Source organism: Tiliqua scincoides, chromosome 1, assembly GCF_035046505.1.
Source record: "Tiliqua scincoides isolate rTilSci1 chromosome 1, rTilSci1.hap2, whole genome shotgun sequence".
In the NCBI taxonomy this organism is placed as follows: domain Eukaryota; kingdom Metazoa; phylum Chordata; class Lepidosauria; order Squamata; family Scincidae; genus Tiliqua; species Tiliqua scincoides.
Window position 1 is genome coordinate 292,311,054 of NC_089821.1, and position 20,910 is coordinate 292,331,963.

Consider the following 20,910-nt stretch of genomic DNA (forward strand, 5'->3'; position numbering starts at 1 on the left):
TTAGGCAAAGAGGCAAAGAAGGAAGGCCCATAGCCAGGGAGACAGACCAGGAACAGACTACACTTGCTTCCAATGTGGAAGGGATTGTCACTCCTGAATTGGCCTTTTCAGCCACACTAGACGCTGTTCCAGAATCATCATTCAGAGCGCGATACCATAGTCTTTCGAGACTGAAGGTTGCCAACAGAACAGTCAAAGGGGAAACTCCACTCTCTGATCAAACCAATTTTAATCATAGCAGCTGATTTATCTTGGACTAGTCACCGATTGCTCTACCTCAGTATTCACTGTATGTAAAATGGGATCAAAAATTCTCCAAATGACGTTAATTCATTGTTTGTGCTATGTGACTATCATATGCTTGCTGTGGAGTGTGCAGCTTGTTTTACTGCTTTGGTCACCTGCAACCAACTGTTTTCATGCACTTTTAGTTCCCACTTTCTGCTTCTGACAATTTGAGTTTGGAATGTGTTGTCCCTGCCACTGTCTGCCAGTCATATCGCTGGACTGACAGGCTCAACACAAAGCCCCACCCATTCATACACTCATTTCAGCCAGCAGTGTCCCAAATGCAGGCAGTTATACAGCATTACACATTCCTATTTTCTTCTGTACTTGAAGAAACCACTGAGCCCGGAGTATAGGCAGTTCCAGGTAGCTCTCTTTGGCTAGGCCTGAGCCTTAGGCTATTGGACTCCCTGCTGAACTGCTGAATTTCTGACACAGACGATCCATATCAGACTTAACGCAGAATTCCAGGTCTTAAAAAAATAAATAAAAACATTGCTTGAAAAACTATGATCGGCGTGTGAGCAGCATGTAATTAGTCTGTGGAACTCCTTGCCACAGGAAGTAGTGACGGCATCTTACCTAGATGCCTTTAAGAGGGGATTGGACAAATTTCTGGAGGAAAAGTTCATCACAGGTTACAGGTCATGGTAAGTATGTGCAAGTTAGAGGTAGGCTGCCTCTGATTGCCAGATGCAGGGGAGGGCACCAGGAAGCAGGTTGTGTCTGTTGTCTAGTGTGTTCCCTGAAGCATTTGGTGGGCCACTGTGAGATACAGGAAGCTGGACTAGATGGGCCTTTGGTCTGACCCATCTAAAATGACACACTAGAGCAGTGGTTACCAAACTTTTTAGTAATTGGACCCACTTTTTAAAATGAATCTGTATTGGAACCCACCTAGCTTTATGAGTCCTTTTTTCACTTCATCAGCTGCTCAAGATTCTTTTATCCTTTTTACAATGGTGGGGGGATGGGAGGCCGCCTTTTGGAGCATTGTTGAGCTCCACTTTCATCAAATTGGAACCATTAAGATGGCCTTTTGAAAAAGGCCTTTTGCCCACCTTGGACCAGAGGTGGGCAAACATTTTGGCAGGAGGGCCACATCTTTCTGACATTGTGTCAGAGGCCAGGAAAAAAAGAATTAATTTACATCTCAAATTTGAATAAATTTACATAAATTTATACGTTAGAGATGGAACTTATATGAATAAATGAATTTTACTGAGCTTATTTATACACATGGAGACATAAGTTGTTCAGAGGCCATTGGAGGGAGTTAAAATAATGTCCAGGGAAAAGCAGAAAACATGGAGACTATAAAAGGCCTTGCTCTAATTCAGCCCACAGCTCGCGTCTGGCGGTCATGACTGGCAGTTGTGGGCCAGCGCAGACTCCAACAGTCTCTGACAGGCCAGAGGCTCAATGGAGGCTGAGAGATCCCTGCAGGCCAGAGTGGGGGACCCCTAGGGCCAGGGTTTGCCCACCTCTGTCTTGGAATGAGGTGCATCTGAGTACACTCATGAGTAAACGTGCATGTGTGGCTCTGTTTCACTTCCCACAAGGTTCAATACATTTTCCTTGTCAGTTTCGGACTTCCTTCTGGAGAGTTCGTTGTGGACTGTGTTCATCGGATTGGGACAGTTCTTGGGCAGTTGTATTCCCCTTGACATGCCCTTCAAACTGAAGCATGCATGGTCACCTACTCATGGGTAAACATGCATGTGCTGCTCTGTTTCAGTTTCCATGATCAGGGCTCTTCTCATGATCATAAGGCTCCTAATTATCCTACTGCCATCTGTCTCCTAAAAGTCCCCCCTTATACATACCGGGGTGGGGGGAGAATATAGCCACCTGTATTTTTCCCTTCACTGAAAGTAAAGTAGTTGAGGGAGGGGGAAAAGGACTACCCACCAAAGGCAGCAGGGGTTCTGCCAATCACAATGCTATTTTTCATTCAAAACCAACAGGGAAAAGAAATATGGTACTCCATGTCACATCTAGTCTGGCCCTACATAAAAAACACTTCTGTATGCATTTTTTAAGGGAGTGTTAAGTCTCCCGAATGTACTGCAACAGCAGGATTTGATTGCACTCCCTTCAGTCATCTCTGTACTCTGCCCACACTGACTCCTGGAATTTAATGAAGGCATGTTTACCACTTGGCTTCTTGGCCAGGGTGTGTCGCAAGAAAACCAGATTGTATTTGCATTCCCTCCAATTCACATTCTGCAAATACCACAATCTATGTTCCACAGCACACTTTGTTTTAGGTAGCTAGCTTTTTTCCATCATGTTTATAGCACACTATGACGGAGTGAGAGAGAGAAGTAAATCTGGAAACAGAACTAAGATTATCTGACCTTCTGAACTTCAACATACACAGGGTGGCATGTGGTAGAACAACACCCAAGTTTGGTTCCAGAGAAATGTGCCATTCTGAGCTCAGGCTTAGCTTGTGTAAGAGCAAACGGCACAAATTATTCACTTTGCATAATGTATTCGGGGTTCAAAACAATGATATTTTTCACAAACGGGGAATTTTCAAAACTGAGGGTGTTTGACTCCTGGTGCTTAAATGGCAGTTGTTTTGTTAAATGGCAGTTGTTTTCAAAGAATAGTAGTTGGGGGGGATCTGTGTAGGGTATGTTTCTTTCTTGGATACAGATCCAAGCATTGTAAGAACATAAGAACATAGGAACAGCCCCACTGGATCAGGCCATAGGCCCATCTAGTCCAGCTTCCTGTATCTCACAGCGGCCCACCAAATGCCCCAGGGAGCACACCAGATAACAGGAGACCTCATCCTGGTGCCCTCCCTTGCACCTGGCCTTCTGACATGGCCCATTTCCAAAATCAGGAGGTTGCACATACACATCATGGCTTGTACCCCGTAATGGATTTTTCCTCCAGTAACTTGTCCAATCCCCTTTTAAAGGCATCCAGGCCAGTCACCATCACCACATCCTGTGGCAAGGAGTTCCACAGACCAATCACACGGTAAGTAAAGAAATATTTTCTCTTGTCTGTTCTAACTCTTCCAACACTCAATTGTAGTGGATGTCCCCTGGTTCTGGTGTTATGTGAGAGTGTAAAGAGCGTCTCCCTATCCACTCTGTCCATCCCCTGCATAATTTTATATGTCTCAATCATGTCCCCCCTCAGGCGTCTCTTTTCTAGGCATTTCTTTTCTAGTGTACACACACAGATAAAAGTTATGAGGAATAGACTCTTGTTTCTTAAATAAAATCCTGAAAGCTGAACATACATCATGTCTGTGCAACAAATTCCAGTCTTCCCTGCTGCCTCCTCTGTCTTTTTCCTCCTCAGCCCTCACACTTCCAGTCACTGCCCTGGCCTACTCCTACAAGCCTTTTGCTCTGCATTCTTGCTTCACTGCCTTCATTCCCTTTTCCTGCACTTTACCTGCTCAAATCCCTAAAAAGAAACCAGTTTCCTCCCTTTCACTGACACTGCCTCATTCACTCATTTTCCCCCTTGGAAGACAAGCTCCCATTTCTTCTGTCACAGCAGGGGAGCTGGGGTAATACAGCTCCTTCCACAGAACTGGAAGCACAGGATTGGAGCCCCTGCTATGGCTTCTCCCAGTCTAGTTGGCAACCTTCAGTCTCGAAAGACTATGGTATCGTGCTCTGAATGGTGGTTCTGGAACAGCATCTAGTGTGGCTGAAAAGGCCAATTCGGGAGTGACAATCCCTTCCGCAGCAAGTGCAGTCTGTCCCTGGTCTGTCTCCCTCGCTATGGCCTTCCTTCTTTGCCTCTTAGCCTCAGACTGTTGGCCAAGTGTCTCTTCAAACTGGGAAAAGCCATGCTGCACAGCCTGCCTCCAAGCGGGCCGCTCAGAGGCCAGGGTTTCCCACCTGTTGAGGTCCACTCCTAAGGCCTTCAGATCCCTCTTGCAGATGTCCTTGTATCGCAGCTGTGGTCTACCTGTAGGGCGCTTTCCTTGCACGAGTTCTCCATAGAGGATCCTTGCCCCAAAACATGACAGCACTTGCACAGGGAGGAACATCAGCATAGCCTTTTCCCACAAAGCTCAGAACTCCCAATGGTGCATGTCTCTTACTGCAAAGTAACAAGACAGGGCCTTTAGAGATGATTAAGGGTAGACGGGTTGGGGGCTAAGAATTCTGAAGCAAGGATAGTGTGTTGTAGTGGCTACAGTGAACTAGGAGGTCTGTACTTAAATACCCACTCAGCCATGGAGTTCATTAGTAGGTTGAAATCCTATAATACTTAACTGGAAGTAAGTTCCATTAAACTCAATGGGGCTTACTTCTGAGTAGATGTGGTTAGGACTATGCTGCAGGTGACCTTGAGCCAGTCACTCTCTCTTAGCATAACCCACCTCACATGGTGGTTGTGAGGATAAAATGGGTGGGAATCTTGAGTTCATTAGTAAAAGGGCAGAGTGACCAATAAATAAAATTAAAACAAGTAGCAAAGTCTCCAGTGGCTGCATGTGAGTAAAAATTAGTTTAAGGTGGTTGCCCCAGAAGCAACCAAGGGCTGGAATATTGTCAAACATTCATCCAAGATAAGTAATACTTAAAGAGGATGTTAACTGGCTGGAAAGGCCTACGAAAACATTTTTTTTTAATTCACACTCTTGGAAGGCAAATAAGATACTTTCTGTTTTCCATTAATATTCTTTTCCCAATCTACATTTTAAGAGTGCTGTTTTCAACCCTTCCTCCGCATCCCTTTTGCCAAAATAATCCTAACAAGAATGTGTTTTGAGGGGGAACGAAGTCAGCACGAGTCCAGGAGTCTGGTTTGCATGCCTTAAAATCTGATTTACAATGTTTGCTTTCAAGAGCAGGTGCCATTTGCTGAAATATTTCAGAGCAAGCAAGCAAGCAAGCAAGCCAGACAGACAGACAGACAGAAAGAAAATTACTACTGGAAGAATGAAGTGCATCTCTGGCATGGTGTGCATGAAATCAGTCAGTGCTCAAAGCACTTCTCGGAGCAGAGGGTCCACCTGTAACAGCTCAAGTATAAATGATAGCCTCATACCCAGCTCTCTCGTGCTCTCTCTCTCCCCTTGCCATGTGCTGAATTCCTTCAATAGGCAATTTCATTGAAAGTGGGACAAGATACTTCACTGGATAGATGGGACATCTGTCCCAGACTGTTCACTAAAAGGCTCACTGAGAAGCAGTATATTTGGATAGAGGAAATGGGGCCATATCTAAGTGGAAGAATATAAATTTGATACCCGGAAGATCCTGGGTTCAATTCCCGGCATCTTTAGGCAGGGCTGGGAATGATCCCTACCTGAAACCACAGCAAGCCACTGACAGTCAGTACAGACAATAACTGAGCTACACAGACCAAATATCTGATTCGGTCTAAGGCAGCTGCATATCTGATGCTGACACTGCCCTAGACAGCTGAACCACAGAACAGAGAAGAAGGTTAAGCAGGCAGCAGTATAACTGCAAGCCCAGGAGGCAATATGCATGAAGGCAACAAGTCCACTCACTCACTCACAAGCATGCACAACTACTGTCAACAACCAAGAATCTGCCACTGACTCAGCCTGCACTCCAATTTCACTGTACACCAAGGGACATTCAGGAGAGACATTTATCCTACCAGGACACCTCAGTACAGAAAACATCAGAACGGCATCACAACAGAAGCACTCTGCAAGTGTTTATTTCATCACACAGAGGCTTCCTGATCCATACACACACTAACAGGCACATATACTGCTTCGAGTTCAGTTGCCTTCACTGGAGTTCAATTGCCTCAACTGAAAGTCTGCACTTTCCTCATAAAACATATTGCTTTTCCCCCCTCATTGGACAGAAATTGTTCTTGCCAGACACACAAGATGGTGCAGAGACTCCGCAGACAGCACCCTCGATCAGTGGAAGTCCTCTTCAGTTTCATTCAGGTTTTCATCAGGCATTGCTCACAGATTTTCAAACATATCTTTGTAGCTACAGCCCAGAAACCATTTTCACTGAAGCTGAGGACACTCCACTTTCCTTTCCCTCACCAGTGTTCTTCTGCCATCTTTTCTTAGACTATCCAAAAGAAAAGCCCTGGTGGATTATGCCAAAGATCCATCTACTCCAATATTCTGTTTTCCACAATGACCCACCAGTGCTGTTGCTCCCCTACAAATGTTATGCAGAGCTATGCTCCACTGCACCTCATAGCCATTGTAACAAGTAGCCATCAATGTAGGCAGGGACTGTCCATTTTTAATCTTGGTAAAGTGCCTAGTCTCATTTAAGACCTTAATACAGTGGTTCTCACACATTTCACACAGGGACCCTTTTTTTAGAATGAGAATGCGTCAGGACTCACTGGAAGTGATGTCATGACCAGAAGTGACATCATCAAGCAGGAAATTTTTTTAACAATCTTAGGCTGCAATCTTACCCACACTTACCCAGGAGTAAGTCCCATTTATTATAGCTGTTAAAAGAATATACATAATAGCTTGTAAAAAGTACAGATGTGTAACAGTTCCCCAAATGCAGTCATATACCATGGGAGCATCAAGTTTAATAGATTAAAAATAAAATACTGAAATGAATGGGAACCCACTTGAAAATGGCTCACGACCCACTTAGTGGGTTCCGACCCACAGTTTGAGAAACACTGCCTTAATAGATTATCTATTTAATAGATTTTCTAGCTATCTATTGGGTCCCTTCGGGGAGAAAGGCAGGATAGAAATACAGTAAATAAATAAAATATCTATATTAACCAATCTCAAAAGCAACTAAGCACTGTTTCAACTGAGTAGGCTCTGGATCACATACTGTAAAACACTCAACAGCAGTATAAATGAATAACAGCCCAATCCAATACATACCATCGTCACACCATCGTCACACCTTTTCTGCTGGCACTGACTGCCATAAAGCAGTCAGTACCAGTCGTAAAAGACACTCCAGCAGCAAGCTATTCAGTGCACTGTCAATGATGATGGTAGGAAGGCTAGCACCTTCCTGCCCATGTTGTTGGCTCTCCCACCACCCACCAGAGCAGGTCAGCAGAAGAGGTGGAGAGGTGTGGGAGAGGGTGAAATGGAGGCAGGGATGGGGTGTAACAGGGGGTGCAATGGGGTGGGGAGGTTGTGAAAGGGGGAGGGATTGGTGGAAATGGCCACACCAGATCCTATTCTTCTTTCCTGCAGCCTCCTTGGCCCCTCTCTCTCCAAGGACTTGCACTAGCAAAATTGCTAGCACAGGTCCAGAAAGACCCATAGCAGTCAAGAGGTTTACAGAGATGTACATCCTGTTTCGGCTCTGACCCCCATCCACCACCACCACTACCGTTTTTGGCAAAAAAAAAATTGCAGGAAACACACCACCCAGACTCATAGTTTTGAGCACAGGCTCATGTGCTTTGGATGCAGGAGGTCCAGGTTCAAACCCCAATATCTCCACTTAATTCCTATTGCATGTCTTTTGGGTATGTTGCATTGAAGGTCATCCAGGTGGCAAAGCAGTATATAGAGTCAACTATAAGCAGAATGTGTGTGGCTCTTGTTCCCATACCCCTATCCATCAGGGAACCACTTCATGCATCTGATGGGCTCTGGCGCATGAAACCCTAAGCCACAATGCATTTCTTAGTCTTCAAGGTGCCACAAGACACATGGTGTTTTGCTGCAACAAACTAACACAGACACACCTTTCAAATTTGTCTCTGTGTCTGCTTCATTGCATGTAAGTGCTGACAGAGAAAAATGTGTGCTATGTTGAACCCCAGAAGATGGCCCAGCATAGAAGGGTGCATCCACCCCAGGTCACAGATACCCATAGCCCCCTGCAACCCTTCTCACCTCTCGGAGTTCAAGTCTCTGAGCCACGGCCTCCAGGCTTTCCTGCCCAGTGCTCTCCACTGACAACGTGAACTCCACAAACTCATTGTTAAGCAGCTGGATCCGGGCCACCAAACAGCTCTTGCTAGATACTGTGTAGCGTCGAGTTCGTTTCAGCTTCAGCCCGAAAGGCAGCGGCATTTTCTTCCCTAACGCATTCACAGGAAATCACAGAATACCATTGGGAGACACCGTGGCTCCTGTACACAATCAGGAGTTGCAAAGACCCTGAATGATCAACCGGCAGCAGCCATGAAAGAGCAGCGACTTCTCCTCCAAGATTGAAGCAAAGGAAGCATCCACAAAGATTCTGGGGAAGAAGGGAAAAAATAGCTAATTAAGATCAGAATAAAAGGAAAGGGTGACTTTCAATAAACTCACAACATCATTCATGTGCAAAATATTGCTGGAAAAGGATTTTTTTTTTTTAAGAAGGCTAACACTTCACAAATACTGCCACATTCATCCTTACAATAACACGGCTGGGTAGCCTAGTCCTACTCATTAGTAATTACAAATGGAGAGCTGGGTGGTAGTTCCAGGAGCGCCTATAAGTTCATGGCTCAGATGACATTTGAACCGCGGTCTTCTCAGATCATGTTCCCAACTCCTACACCAGCTCTCCTAGGATTTGTAGAATCTTAATAGTAATTTATCACACCATCAAAACTAATGTGATGGAAAAGCAAAAAGTCTTTTTTAACTAAGTAGTACTCTGAAAACCAGATGCTATAATTGTTAAGACAAGGAGCAAGGAGACCAAGGGTCCAATTCCACTAAGGACGCAGTCCTAAACCTTTATGTCAGTGCTGGAAAGCACTGACATAAGGGCAATGCAGTTCTGAGGTAAGGGAACAAACATTCCCTTACTTTGAGGAGCCCTCTGTGAGTGACACCCAACTGCAGGATGCAGCACTTGTCCCATTGGCACCACTATGCCAGTGCTGGAAAGCACTGACATAAGGGGTTAGGATTGCACCCTCTAATGAAGCTTACTGGGTCATCCTGCCCCAGTCACACAATCTCAGCCTAATGATAATCTCTCTCACATAGGCCCAAATCCTAACCAACTTTCCAGCACTGGCATAGCTATGCCAATGGGGCATGTGCTGCATCCTGCAGTTGGGAGGCAGTTATGGAGGCCTCCTCAAGGTAATGGAATGTTTTGTTCCCTAACCTCGGAGCTGAATTGCCCTTATGTCGATGCTGGAAAGTGGGTAAGGATAGCGCACGTAGTCATAGAGAGGACAAAACTGGGGTGGGGTGAAGAAGACAATCACGAATGCCAGCCTAAGCTCCTTTAAGGAAGCGTAAAATAAATATTCATAGAAAATAAAATACTTCAAAGAGATCATTCCTATTTATTATGCGGCTGTATTATTCCATCCAAAAACACAGCTGAATACATGTTAAAAGGTGGGAGTAATATCCGAGGTGACAAATCAGAACATAGAACTGTTTGGGATGTCTCAGAATCTTCTGTTGGCACCAGTTCCGGGAACATAGGAATTATCCTCAGAAAAGGAGATCACACAGGACACTTGAACTCCAAAAGAGGCAAAAGATTTCCATATGACCCATATGTCTCTATTTACCAGCAACAGTCCCTATTTTTGGTTACCTCTCTAGTAAATTACTATTCCTATTTTGTCTCATTGTTTGCTTTTGGGGGAATGCCTTGTTACAGTTTTTTGTTTTTTTTCCAGTGCAAAGGTCCTTCTTCAGAGTTCGGCTCCTTTATCAGAATCTTTAGAACAGATTTTTTTTTTTTAAAGCATGTATACTAGTTGTCTCCAGCACACATGCATACGTGTATATGCTCAAGAACCACTAAGGCGCCATGCAATGCACAGACTGCCATTTCACACACAGAGGTGTTAAATCCTACTTTAGATGATGATGATGATGATGATAAGCATTAGTATTCATTTATTACAGAATATCATATAATAGATAATCATGTTTTGCTAATATTCCTTCAACAAAAAAACCCAAACATTTAAATCAACAGGGGAGAGGTTGTTGTCGGATAAATGAATACAGCATTCACGGCGTCAAGTGGCGGTCTTAAAATGAGAACAGGAGTGTTACAAGTGTATCCTTATCTCAATCTGTGAAATGTTGAAGAGTGCACAGATGGCATCCTATGATGGTCCTGCAATGTACATGTACCCTAAACAAGCAAAAGTTATAAGTACAGCCTTCTCTTCCTTCCCAAATTTCTGCCCGTTAGGGTGAACAAGACACTGATATGGTTTTTGCTCTTTTTGCTACATTTCTAACTGAACTTCAAAATCTTCACCAGTCTGCATGAATAGCAGAGCTCATTCTGTTGCAAATGTTTTTTTCCCACATGCAGTGAATAAGAAAAATGTTCAGTATCATCCTGAGCTGCTCAGTGACAATACTGCGCACGTAATCATGTTTCCTGCAAAAGATATTTCTTATTCTATGAGGAAATCCAAGCAGAACAAGATTTAAGTACAGTATTCCCAAACCTGTGTCACTACCAACATAGTGCCCCTCTCCTTAAGCTCCTACATTTGTACTCCATCACATTCTGCATCTATTTAAACTACCTAGTTCTTAAGATTCCCCATGCTCTGCCTACGACATTTCCCTCCATGTGTAAATGAGGCAACAAACTGCACTTCCATGTGTCCAGGGACTAACTACCACCCACGTCAATGCTGCAGCAGCTTGGCATGGGTATCTGATGCTAGGACAACTCTGTGTTGCTGTTTCCAGCTGAGAAAGCAACATGAATTGTGCATGCAGCTATCTCCTCCATAAAGGCCACCTCTACTGCCTGAGTGTATGTCTTAACAGAGAAGCGTTTCTCAAACTGTGGGTCAGGGCCCACTTGGTGGGTTGTGACTCGATTTCAGGTGGGTCCCACAGAGCCTCCAATGAAAACAGAGATGATGGAAAGATCAATTAACTAATTGCCTCAAGCCCTGAGGTATCAAAAAATCAGATAGCTGCTAACTACTCTGCAGTTTGCTGAGCTGAGCAGCATGCAAGTTTATGTAAATAGAGGAGATAAATGTTTGAGCATCTTTTTTTCTGGTGTGTTTTTTTCCATGTCCTTCAGTGACAGGTAGTGGATGCAGGTGAAGTCTCAAGTCACATAACTAACAGCCCAATCTTATCCACACTTTACTGGGAGTAAGCCCCATTGAATCTAATGGGACTTACTTCTGAGTAGATGTGCATAAGATTGGGCTGCAAGCCCTTCAAGCCTTGAGACTATTCATTAGGACTGCCTCATTACAAGAAATGAATTGAGTTTTTAAAAATAAAATTTATTTATTTTATTTAAGGAATTTATATCTTCACCTAGCTTAAGGGCCCTCAGGTCGGCTTACAAAATACTTCAATACAATAGATAAAACAATGCTAAAACATTAATAAAAACAATTAAAACCACAAAAACAGTAAGACACAGTTGGATCAGTTAAAAAAATGTTTCATAAAAAGCGCCAGCCCCCTGAAGTCAGTATTTAAAAGCTTCTCTAAATTAAAAAACGTTATGAGACCCCACCGAAAGGACTTCAAAGAGGGAGTTGTTCTCAGTTTCATGGGGAGGAAATTCCATAGACAGGGTGCCACCACCAAGAAGGCCCTATTTCTTGCTGCCATCCCTCTTACCTCTACTGGTGGGGCACAATTAGAATGGCCCCCTCTGATGATCTGAGAGGATGGATAGGATTATATGGAAGGAGGCAGTCCTGTTTCATTTATTTTTAAAAAAATAAAATAGTGCTTGTAAATAAATAAATAAAAATATTTCTTTCTAAATCACCTTTCAAAAAAAAGTCTTGTGAAGCTAGGTGGGTTCAGATAGCGTGTCTTTTTTAAAAAAAATGGGTATTGATGTGAAAAAGTTTGAGAACCACTGCCTTAGAGCAGGGGTCTCCAAACCCCAGCTAGGGGGCCAGATGCAGCCCGCAGCTAGCCTCTATCCGGCCCGCGGTCAACCTCTTGTCCCCTGAAAGCCTCTGGCCCACTTGACTGAACATGACCAGAGCTGTGCTCTGATTGCATCTGGAGGGTGTTCTGAAAGCCGGAGAGGGTGAGTGAATGAGCCCACTCATTCACTCACTCGCTCACTCATTCATTCATTCATTCATTCATTCATCTAAGTTCCATCTCTAATTTATTTATTTAAATTTTATATTTAAATTTTTTCCGGCCCTCAGCACTGCATCAGATATTTCATATGGCCCTATGGCCAAAAAGTTTGGAGACCCCTGCCTTAGAGAACTAGAACAAAATCTCCAGAACTAGGCCTGTAGTGAAAAAGAGAAGAGTGATACAAATGTAGCCAGCACAGGAAAGAGAAGGGAGTGCATAAGCTAGCAGAGAAGGGCTGGAGGCCACCTACTGTTTACTTATAAGGTTGCTTTACACTGCTTTCTTCCTCCCAAAATTCTGCACAACTTAGACTGCAATCCTATATTCACTTTCCTGGTAGTAAGCCCCACACAATGGGACTTCTGAGTAGACATGCATAGGATTGGGCTGTCAATCCATTGTTGCTCTATTGCCCTTTATCTCACTCCTGTCAATTTGCCCATTAAATGTGAAAGAGCCTCCTATTCTCCTAAACCAGGGGTCTCCAAACTTGTTGGCCAGAGGGCCACATCAAATCTCTAGCATGGTGTGGAGGGCCAGAAAAAAAATTTAAATATAAAATTTAAATAAATAAATTAGAGATGGAACATAGATGAGTTACTAAATGAATGAATGGGCTCATTTATTCAACCTCTCTGGCCCTCAGAAGACCCTCCAGACACAATCAGAGCACAGTTCTGGTCATGTTCAGTTGAGTGGGCCAGAGGCTTTCAGGGGACAAGAGGTCGGCCATGGGCCAGAAAGAGGCTTGCTGCAGGCCACATCTGGCCCCTGGACCAGGGTTTGGAGACCTAAACTTTTCTCCTTCAAAACTCTACCATGATTGCAACTTTTCTTCTTCCAGGGGTCCTGTATCTTTGACAGATGCATGAAAAGCAGAAATACGTACAAAAAGGGAAATCTTTTCCCATGCATCTCTGTGCCAAGACAAGAAGCCATTCTTGCTGATTCTACAAGTCAGGCAACTACGCAAGGCACAGGACAGAAAAAGATGACAACTCTAATCCCTTTTCAACATCTTCAGCAAAGATTTTCTTGACTCATCCTAACAGTCTGTAACACAAGCCTTCTGGGCAGGTATAATGTCACTTGTATGTTCTGCACGGTTCCCAACATAACGCTGGCACTTAGCATAAGCTTAATAGTAAGTTTAGAAGATGCTGTCAGAAATCAGAATGAGAAAAGGTTTCTTTGCATTAATTCTGTATGGTTTGGAACATTATTGCTCAGAAGGTTTTTAAGGAAATAAGGGGAAAGACATAATCTAGATCTAAAAATTGTGTTTGGTTGCTTTTTACAATCTTGTATTTTATGGTGGTTTTGTGGTTGTTATGCATGTGCATGTGTATGTTTTAAAAAATGTATCTGCATTCTTTGTATGTCATCTTGAGTGCCGAAAGAAGGGGTATAAATTGGCTAAGAGTTCACTCCTGGGCTCGGCGCACTGGCTCACCACCAGTGTGCACTGTCAGGCATGTTTGCGGGCCCTACCATCAGACGAGCACCGGTGGTAGCCCAACGCTGACCGGTGCCACGCTACCGCTGAGCAGGCGCCCAACCTCTGCCACTCAGCGATCACACAGACTGCCGAGCAGCGGAGAGCAAAGCGGAGCCGTGGGGAGAAGGCGGGGGAGGCATACTGGGGAGGGGGGAGGCAGGACTGGTGGAGTGACACTCTACTGAATCCAGAGCCTCCGTGTTGGACTCACCGCCCTACACTTGATTCACCGCCGACCTTTTGGTTGACATTGAATAGAGTAGCCCCATTGCAGGGCTACTCTCTTTACCCAGGGGAAGGGGACAAAAGTCCTCTTGTCCCGAGTAGCCGCCAGTGGCTGCCCAAAGCCTGCAGGATGCAGCAGCAGCCATTTTCGGCGGCACTGCAGCTGCACAACCCAGGCAGCTCAGGATTGGGCTGTGAATCAACAAATCTACATAACCTGCACCATCCCGCCAATAGTGCATTCATGCCACACTTTACTGTAAACAACATTATAAAACCACTAGAAATGCAATCAAAAACAATAAGCATATTGCTCTAGTATCTCCATTCATTCATAGGCAGGCAAGACTACACCACTAGTGCTGCAATCCACAGTCTGTAGAAGTCCCATTTGTTACTCCTCTAGAGTAGGTAAGTTGAGAGCTGCACCCTGAGGATGCTCTTGGACTACTCCTTGTGGGCTGGGTTGTGTTGAGACCATTGTCCATTCCGTTCTTTATTGTTCTTTCTACACCCGAAATCCGTCAAAGATATTTGGATCCTATACTGAGAACAAGAGGACTTACAGACATGGCAAGAATACGCTACCTCCTAACTGATTCTTCTGTGGAAATAATAGACTCTGTGGCAACTTTCCTATATCAGCTCACTGAGTTGCGCAATCGAGAAGCTGATTTGTTATCTGGCTGACCAAGTGTATATAGTGTAGATTTGTTTGTTTTATATGTCAATAAAGGATTCTATATCTAAATCTATCTACTAGTGAAACAGAGTAGTTGAAACTACTAGTTGAAACAGAGACGCCTGCGTTGGCTTGGTCATGTCGTGAGAATGGATGATGGCCGGATCCCAAAGGATCTCCTCTATGGAGAACTCGTGCAAGGAAAGCGCCCTACAGGTAGACCACAGCTGCGATACAAGGACATCTGCAAGAGGGATCTGAAGGCCTTAGGGATGGACCTCAACAAGTGGGAAACCCTGGCCTCTGAGCGGCCCGCTTGGAGGCAGGCTGTGCAGCATGGCCTTTCCCAGTTTGAAGAGACACTTAGCCAACAGTCTGAGGCTAAGAGGCAAAGAAGGAAGGCCCATAGCCAGGGAGACAGACCAGGGACAGACTGCGCTTGCTCCCGGTGTGGAAGGGATTGTCACTCCCGAATTGGCCTTTTCAGCCACACTAGACGCTGTGCCAGAACCACCTTTCAGAGCGCGATACCATAGTCTTTCGAGACTGAAGGTTGCCAATACCTACTAGTGAACCATACCACCTGTTTCTTCTTTACTGATGAGGCTCTTGCTCTTAGTTCTGTAGCACAGTGTCTTGGTTCCCCCTTGCCAGGCACACTGCTGCAATTATAGAAGCCCCCCTGCACAGTCATCAAAGAATGGTTCCATCCCACTAGCAATAACATTTGATGACTTTCCGGCCTTAGCTTACTCAGTGACTTGATACTGGACAACGATATTTAAAGATCAAAATATGTTTCTAAAACATCCTTTTTAATGTTTACTGCTTAAGTTGCTGCTGCTTCCCCATTCGAACAATTCACAACCTCACAGTGAAAGAAACATGCCTATCGTTTTGACATTTTAGAAACACTTTTGGATCTTTCCTTAAAAGGATTGTCAGCACTGAGAATTCTAAGCATGATATTCTTTAATTATCTGGCATAAGAGAAAAAACACATGGCGCAACCCAGCAAGCTAAGCATTTTTAAGTCCCACTGATTTCAATGGGTGTGTTAAACAAATATTTAACTCTTATTCAGAAACAGGGGGGAAAACTTTTTTGTTTATTAGGGTCACTCGTCACCCCGGATAAATTTCATGGTGCTTACAAATGAACCTCAAGAAAACGTACTTGTATGTGATAGCAAAAGTCAGTATGTGTCACCGTACACACTGTAGATCATCATATGTCCCATATAAAGAAAGAAACACATGAACTGTGCCTAGTGGCCCAGGCACTGGCATTCCTGGAGGGAGGGCAAAACGGAACAGAGAGAGTGAAGTGGAGGAGGCAAAGCTCTGCAATGGCTCTGAAGGCAAGGGGGAGGGGCCGCTTTACATCAGCATTCAGGTGCCTGAAAAACTTAGTGATTTGCCCCCCCCCCTTCCAGGAACACCAGTGGGCACACATTTGTACAGCCACAGTGTAGTCCCATGCATGTCTACTCAGAAGTAAATTCTATTGATTTCAGCACAATTTACTCCCTGTAAGTATGCACATAACTCAGCAAAGTCTAAAAATCTACTGCCTCTATTTACATAGACCACGTTGGGCCAACCATTCACAGACCTTACCAGTGGCGTAGCTAATGACCGCGTAGCCCATTGCCAAGCTCAAACTGAAATGTTGTTCAGTACTTTCAAATACTTTTCTAGCATAAAGAAATGGTATGGTTGGTGTGGACAAAATAGCTGGGAATGGAGTGGAAGCTGGCAGGGGTAAACTAATGAAACTTAGCCTGGGGACAAAGTGACCCCAAAGGGAAATCCAATTCATTTCTGAGGCAGTGTTGTACCCCAGATATGTTTTTGCTCATAGGAATGACAGCGTTAATGGCTTGTCCCTTTCCCTTTGGACAGTGCTTCCCAAACCTACCTGGTTTGCAAAGCCCTTCAAACTGTTGACACGGTGCTCAGAATCCAAAATTGAGTGGTGGTGATGCAAAATGTGTCACGTGATGACATCACCATCACTCACTTTTAGGTTGAGTGAACAGAAATGAGCCTGCAAACAGCAGTAAGAGGATTAGGGTAGGGGGGCAGCTCTTCCAAGTGTGCAAAAACTGCATGCAGCAGCTCTGCCCACCACACTGAGCCTCCTCCCGCTGTTTGCAGGATTGTGTCACGGTCTTGCTGCTAGGCAGCAGGCGTTCCACGATGTCCCAGTGAGTGCCTTACAATGACCCAGAGCACCATGACACACACTTTGGGGACCTCTGCCTTTGGGGATATCATGACCAGGTTACTAGTGACAAATGTTCTAAAAAGACAACATGCTAGAGCCACGAACGTTTGAGTTTCCACCAAAAAAAGCTGCTTCTGGGGAGGGAAGTTGCTACTTAGGAAAAAGTAAAAGTTTAAGTTGCACTCTTATAAATACTTATATGACAGTGAGTTTTAAAACTTACTTTTGTATAAACATAAATGGGATTAAATGCATGTCTCTCCTTCTGAAATCAATGAGACTGACAAGTGCTTCATGTTAGCGAGAGCCCAAATCAGACAGATTCAATCTTTGCCTCATTTTTTTTCCACAGCAACACCAGACAACATTTGCTGTAATGTGATTTTACCCACAAGTTCATCCTGACTTATAAGGTAAGTTTTCACCAGAATGAAAGAGATTTCAGGACATTTTCCAGCCATCACTCCCAGTCTGGATTGCTCTCAGACACAAAATGACACATACAGCATATACTGTGTCACAATTAAATACATTTCGAGCAAGCCAATTAGAAAATGTGTTGGAGGGAAAGAATGGCTTCGAACCTATTCAACAACTTTTCATGCTGGCCCAGCACAATTCTTGCAGACACAGCACCACCAGTTTTGTTTAACAGCTGTTATTTGCTGCTACCGAGGCTGTCATGTTAATCTCTCCCCCCCCCCCCCCGCCCTTTGGAAATGCACACCTATTTCTAAATAATGCCTATCTGCATAGTATCAACAGTCGTAACTCCAATATCTCAAAACCATCATTTAGCCAACCCTTTTCATAAACAGAGTATAACTACCAAAAGGTCATTCATTTCTGCACACAGCTTCTACTTTATTTCTTCTCCCTTCATCTTAATACAATGCTTTTTAAAAAATCTATGAATATGGAAAGAAAGCAAGTTTTCATCCAGTTAAATTACAAATTGCTAATCTTATTTTTTTTTTTTAATGCATTGGAAAAAATATACAAATCAAGCTGATATTCTCAGGTTATCAGGTTACCAGCCCCCTGGAATAATTTATTGTGCTAACAGAAAGAAAAGAGAGAAAATGCAGACATTCTTGGTGGGGGGAGGGTTGAGCAAGGGTGGATGCTGCTCTGAGATGGACAGCCAAGTTAACCTGCGCATAAAACACATACTCAGAGCATCTCCAATGGTGAAACAAAGAAGGTGAACATCTCCCTCTTGCTCTGAGTTTTTAGCACCACAAGGAACAGCAGAAGCTCGACTGCCAGGAATATAAATAGGGAAGGCTATAACTTTCCTGGTGAAATGTCCCCTACATAAATAACTCTGTTTAAAGTTACTTATAAATGGAATACAAAAAGAACCTTATTTCTTTTCTGTGTTACATTCTGGGGGGGGGAGGTGCGCAGAGCAGAAAGGACAGACTTTATTGAAATCAAAGGCACTGCCAAGATAAATGAACAAAGGCACACATGGGGAGGGGAAGAGGTGGGGGTTTGAGAAAGGGAGCCACAAGGTGTTGGCAATCATATTTGATCCCCCTCATCGGACTAGACGTCACGAAGAATTTGGCCAGTAGCACAGCCCGATCCTGACCAGGACTACTCACGAGAAAGCCCCGACACAACAGATGCCAAGGGACACGTCCGCGGCTCTACAACCTTTTTGTACAGCCGAGATCGGACTACTGCGGAGTCAGGGGCGCCCTGCCGCTGCTCCCCAAGAGACCCCAAGCACGAGAAGCATCCCCTGCAGGCTGCGCGGTGCGCACCGCACCCCCCCATCCAAGTTTACCTGTTGCTGGAGTCCCAGGCGAAGAGGGGTCCCTTTAGCAGCTGTCCCAGCCCGGGCGCAGCCCTTGGGATGAAGCCGTTGCAGGGATCCTCTGTTCAGCAGGAGTCTTGGGGGGTCTCCTTTGCCTGGGGAGACCAGCCTCCGCAGCAGCAGCAGCAGCCACTCAGGGAGAAAACATCCCTCACTTCCTGTGTCAGCAGCAACACACTGGGCGAAGAGTCAGGGGAGGAGGCATCAACAACACTCCAAGCGGCCAAGGGAGGCTGCTCCCACCGTCCTGGCACCGCAGGCGCGCACCAGCACCCTGGCTCTCTCCCCAGGCGCACAGTCCAGCAGCCGCAGCGCAGAGCAGGGTCCTCTTGCTGCCTGCTCCCTTCCTGGCTGGCTGGCTGGCTCGCTTTCTTTCTTTCTTTCCCCTTTTAGAGGCGTTCCCCTTCGCTCCAGCCATGCGGAAGGATACGGGCGCGATCATGAAAGCAGCACAGCCCTCGGTGTTTGCAGCCCCATGACCTCAGAGAGTTGGAATGCCTGGCAGGCAGGGGGAATGAATGTCAGCAATGGGACAGCTGCTGCTGCTGCTGCTGCCGCCGCCGCCGCCTTGGCAAGGGGCAGGAGGAGGAGTGTGGAAGAAAGAGAGGGGGGAGTGACCAAGCACGCACCCGGCCGCCTTGCAGAGGCTGCAGTGCATCACGCAACCGCCATCTGTGCACAGATCCAGTGACTCCCCCCCTCCCAGACACACGTGTCTGTGTATTTGTTTATTCCTGTCGCCTTAGGGAAAGGCATGCACCCTGTGCAGCTGAAAATGTGCAAGGTAGATTTCTCTCTCTGCAGAACAAGCCGCCGCCGCCGCCACCCCCCCAAAAAAAGGGGAACTGGATACCCATAAAAATATAAAATACATTTTAAAAAAAGCAAACATCAGTGGATTGCAAATGACAATACAAAATATGCAACCACCGTCTTCAAAATCAAAAGGGAATGACTAAAAACCACAACAGGGAATCTCACTGTAGCTTTCCATGCTCTCTTTTTTATTACCCCCAGGCAGAGGCATAACTAGAAGCCCTGGCTCCCTGGGCAGGGACATTTAACATGATGTTGTGATGTCACTTTCGGGTGCCCTTCCTCCTTCTCCCTTGGAGGCTTCCCAAAGGAGCATCTCCACCTCCAAGGAGAACCTGAAAGTGACTTCCTTGTACATTGCACCCTCCCTGGGTTAGCACCTGGGGCAGGTGCCCCTCAGGCTCCATGCTAGTTACACCTCTCCCAAGTCGTAATCCCATGCACAGTGATCTGGGAGCAACAAGGTCTTCTGAAAGTGATGAGGTTTGCTCCTTGAGGAAACATGCATTGGAGCAGGTAGCAATGTGTGTATCAGATGAATCAACAGGCAGGTCATTTATGATAATTTAGTCATTAGGCCCTGAATCCTTTTATAAGGAGCAGTTTCCATTGTCACGAAGGCACAAATCAATTTATCACATTGATCGTTCACTGCTTTCAAGCCTCATTATGATAATAACTCCTTCAAATAGATTAGTTCATTAATCCACAGTACATCCTGGAAATGACTGCATGATCTGCTACCCATCTTAAGCCTTCTGTATCCAGCACTCATCTTCACAAGAAAAGAATCAGGTCTTTTAAGATTTCAATTAACTCCCCCATTAAAGAAAACTCAGAGAGAGAGAGAGAGAGAGAGTTTGCCATCTATACTCCCTAGTAAGTGCTTAGATGTGGCTTTTGAACCTCTTTGTGAGGATTCTGTTTCCTTCTTGTTGGCATCCTTCAGTCTCAGAAGACTATGGTATCGTGCTCTGAATAGTGTTCTGGAACAGAGTGTCCTCTCCAGTGCACGAAGCCTGGGTAAAGTAGATATGGAGGATAGACTGCTACCCATGCAGCAAATCCCCCCCTCTCCACGTCACTGAAATGGTCCAATGGAAAGGCAGAAGCCAATATGGTTGGTTCCAGCGACGTCGAAGGAGTTGCCAGAATGTGACTGTGTTCAGCCATGAACTGCCTCAGGGACTCTGGCTCCGGATTTTGCCTCGAGGTTTCCCCTGAGGGCTGGGGATAAGAATAGGCCCTCAGTTTGGCTGTACTTATCGTAAGAGGCGACTAAACAGCCACCAGGTAGATGGGACTCGTTAGCCTGGGAAGGCAGTTCATCTGAGAGAAGG

The 20,910-nt window shown here is 45.1% G+C and overlaps 1 protein-coding gene across 2 annotated transcripts in view; it reads right to left on the reverse strand.

The window, feature by feature from the left end:
* PTPN21 (protein tyrosine phosphatase non-receptor type 21) overlaps positions 1-19,171 on the reverse strand; it is a 70,068-nt gene extending 50,897 nt beyond the window's left edge. For both annotated transcript variants that reach the window (XM_066628193.1, XM_066628184.1), the window contains exons 1-2: positions 18,725-19,171; positions 8,120-8,468 (exon numbers count right to left, since the gene is read on the reverse strand). In XM_066628193.1, the coding sequence (XP_066484290.1) occupies positions 8,120-8,299 (180 nt within the window). In that variant the 5' untranslated portion in view covers positions 8,300-8,468; positions 18,725-19,171. The remainder of the gene's footprint in view (positions 1-8,119; positions 8,469-18,724) is intronic.
* Positions 19,172-20,910: the final 1,739 nt, after the last annotated feature.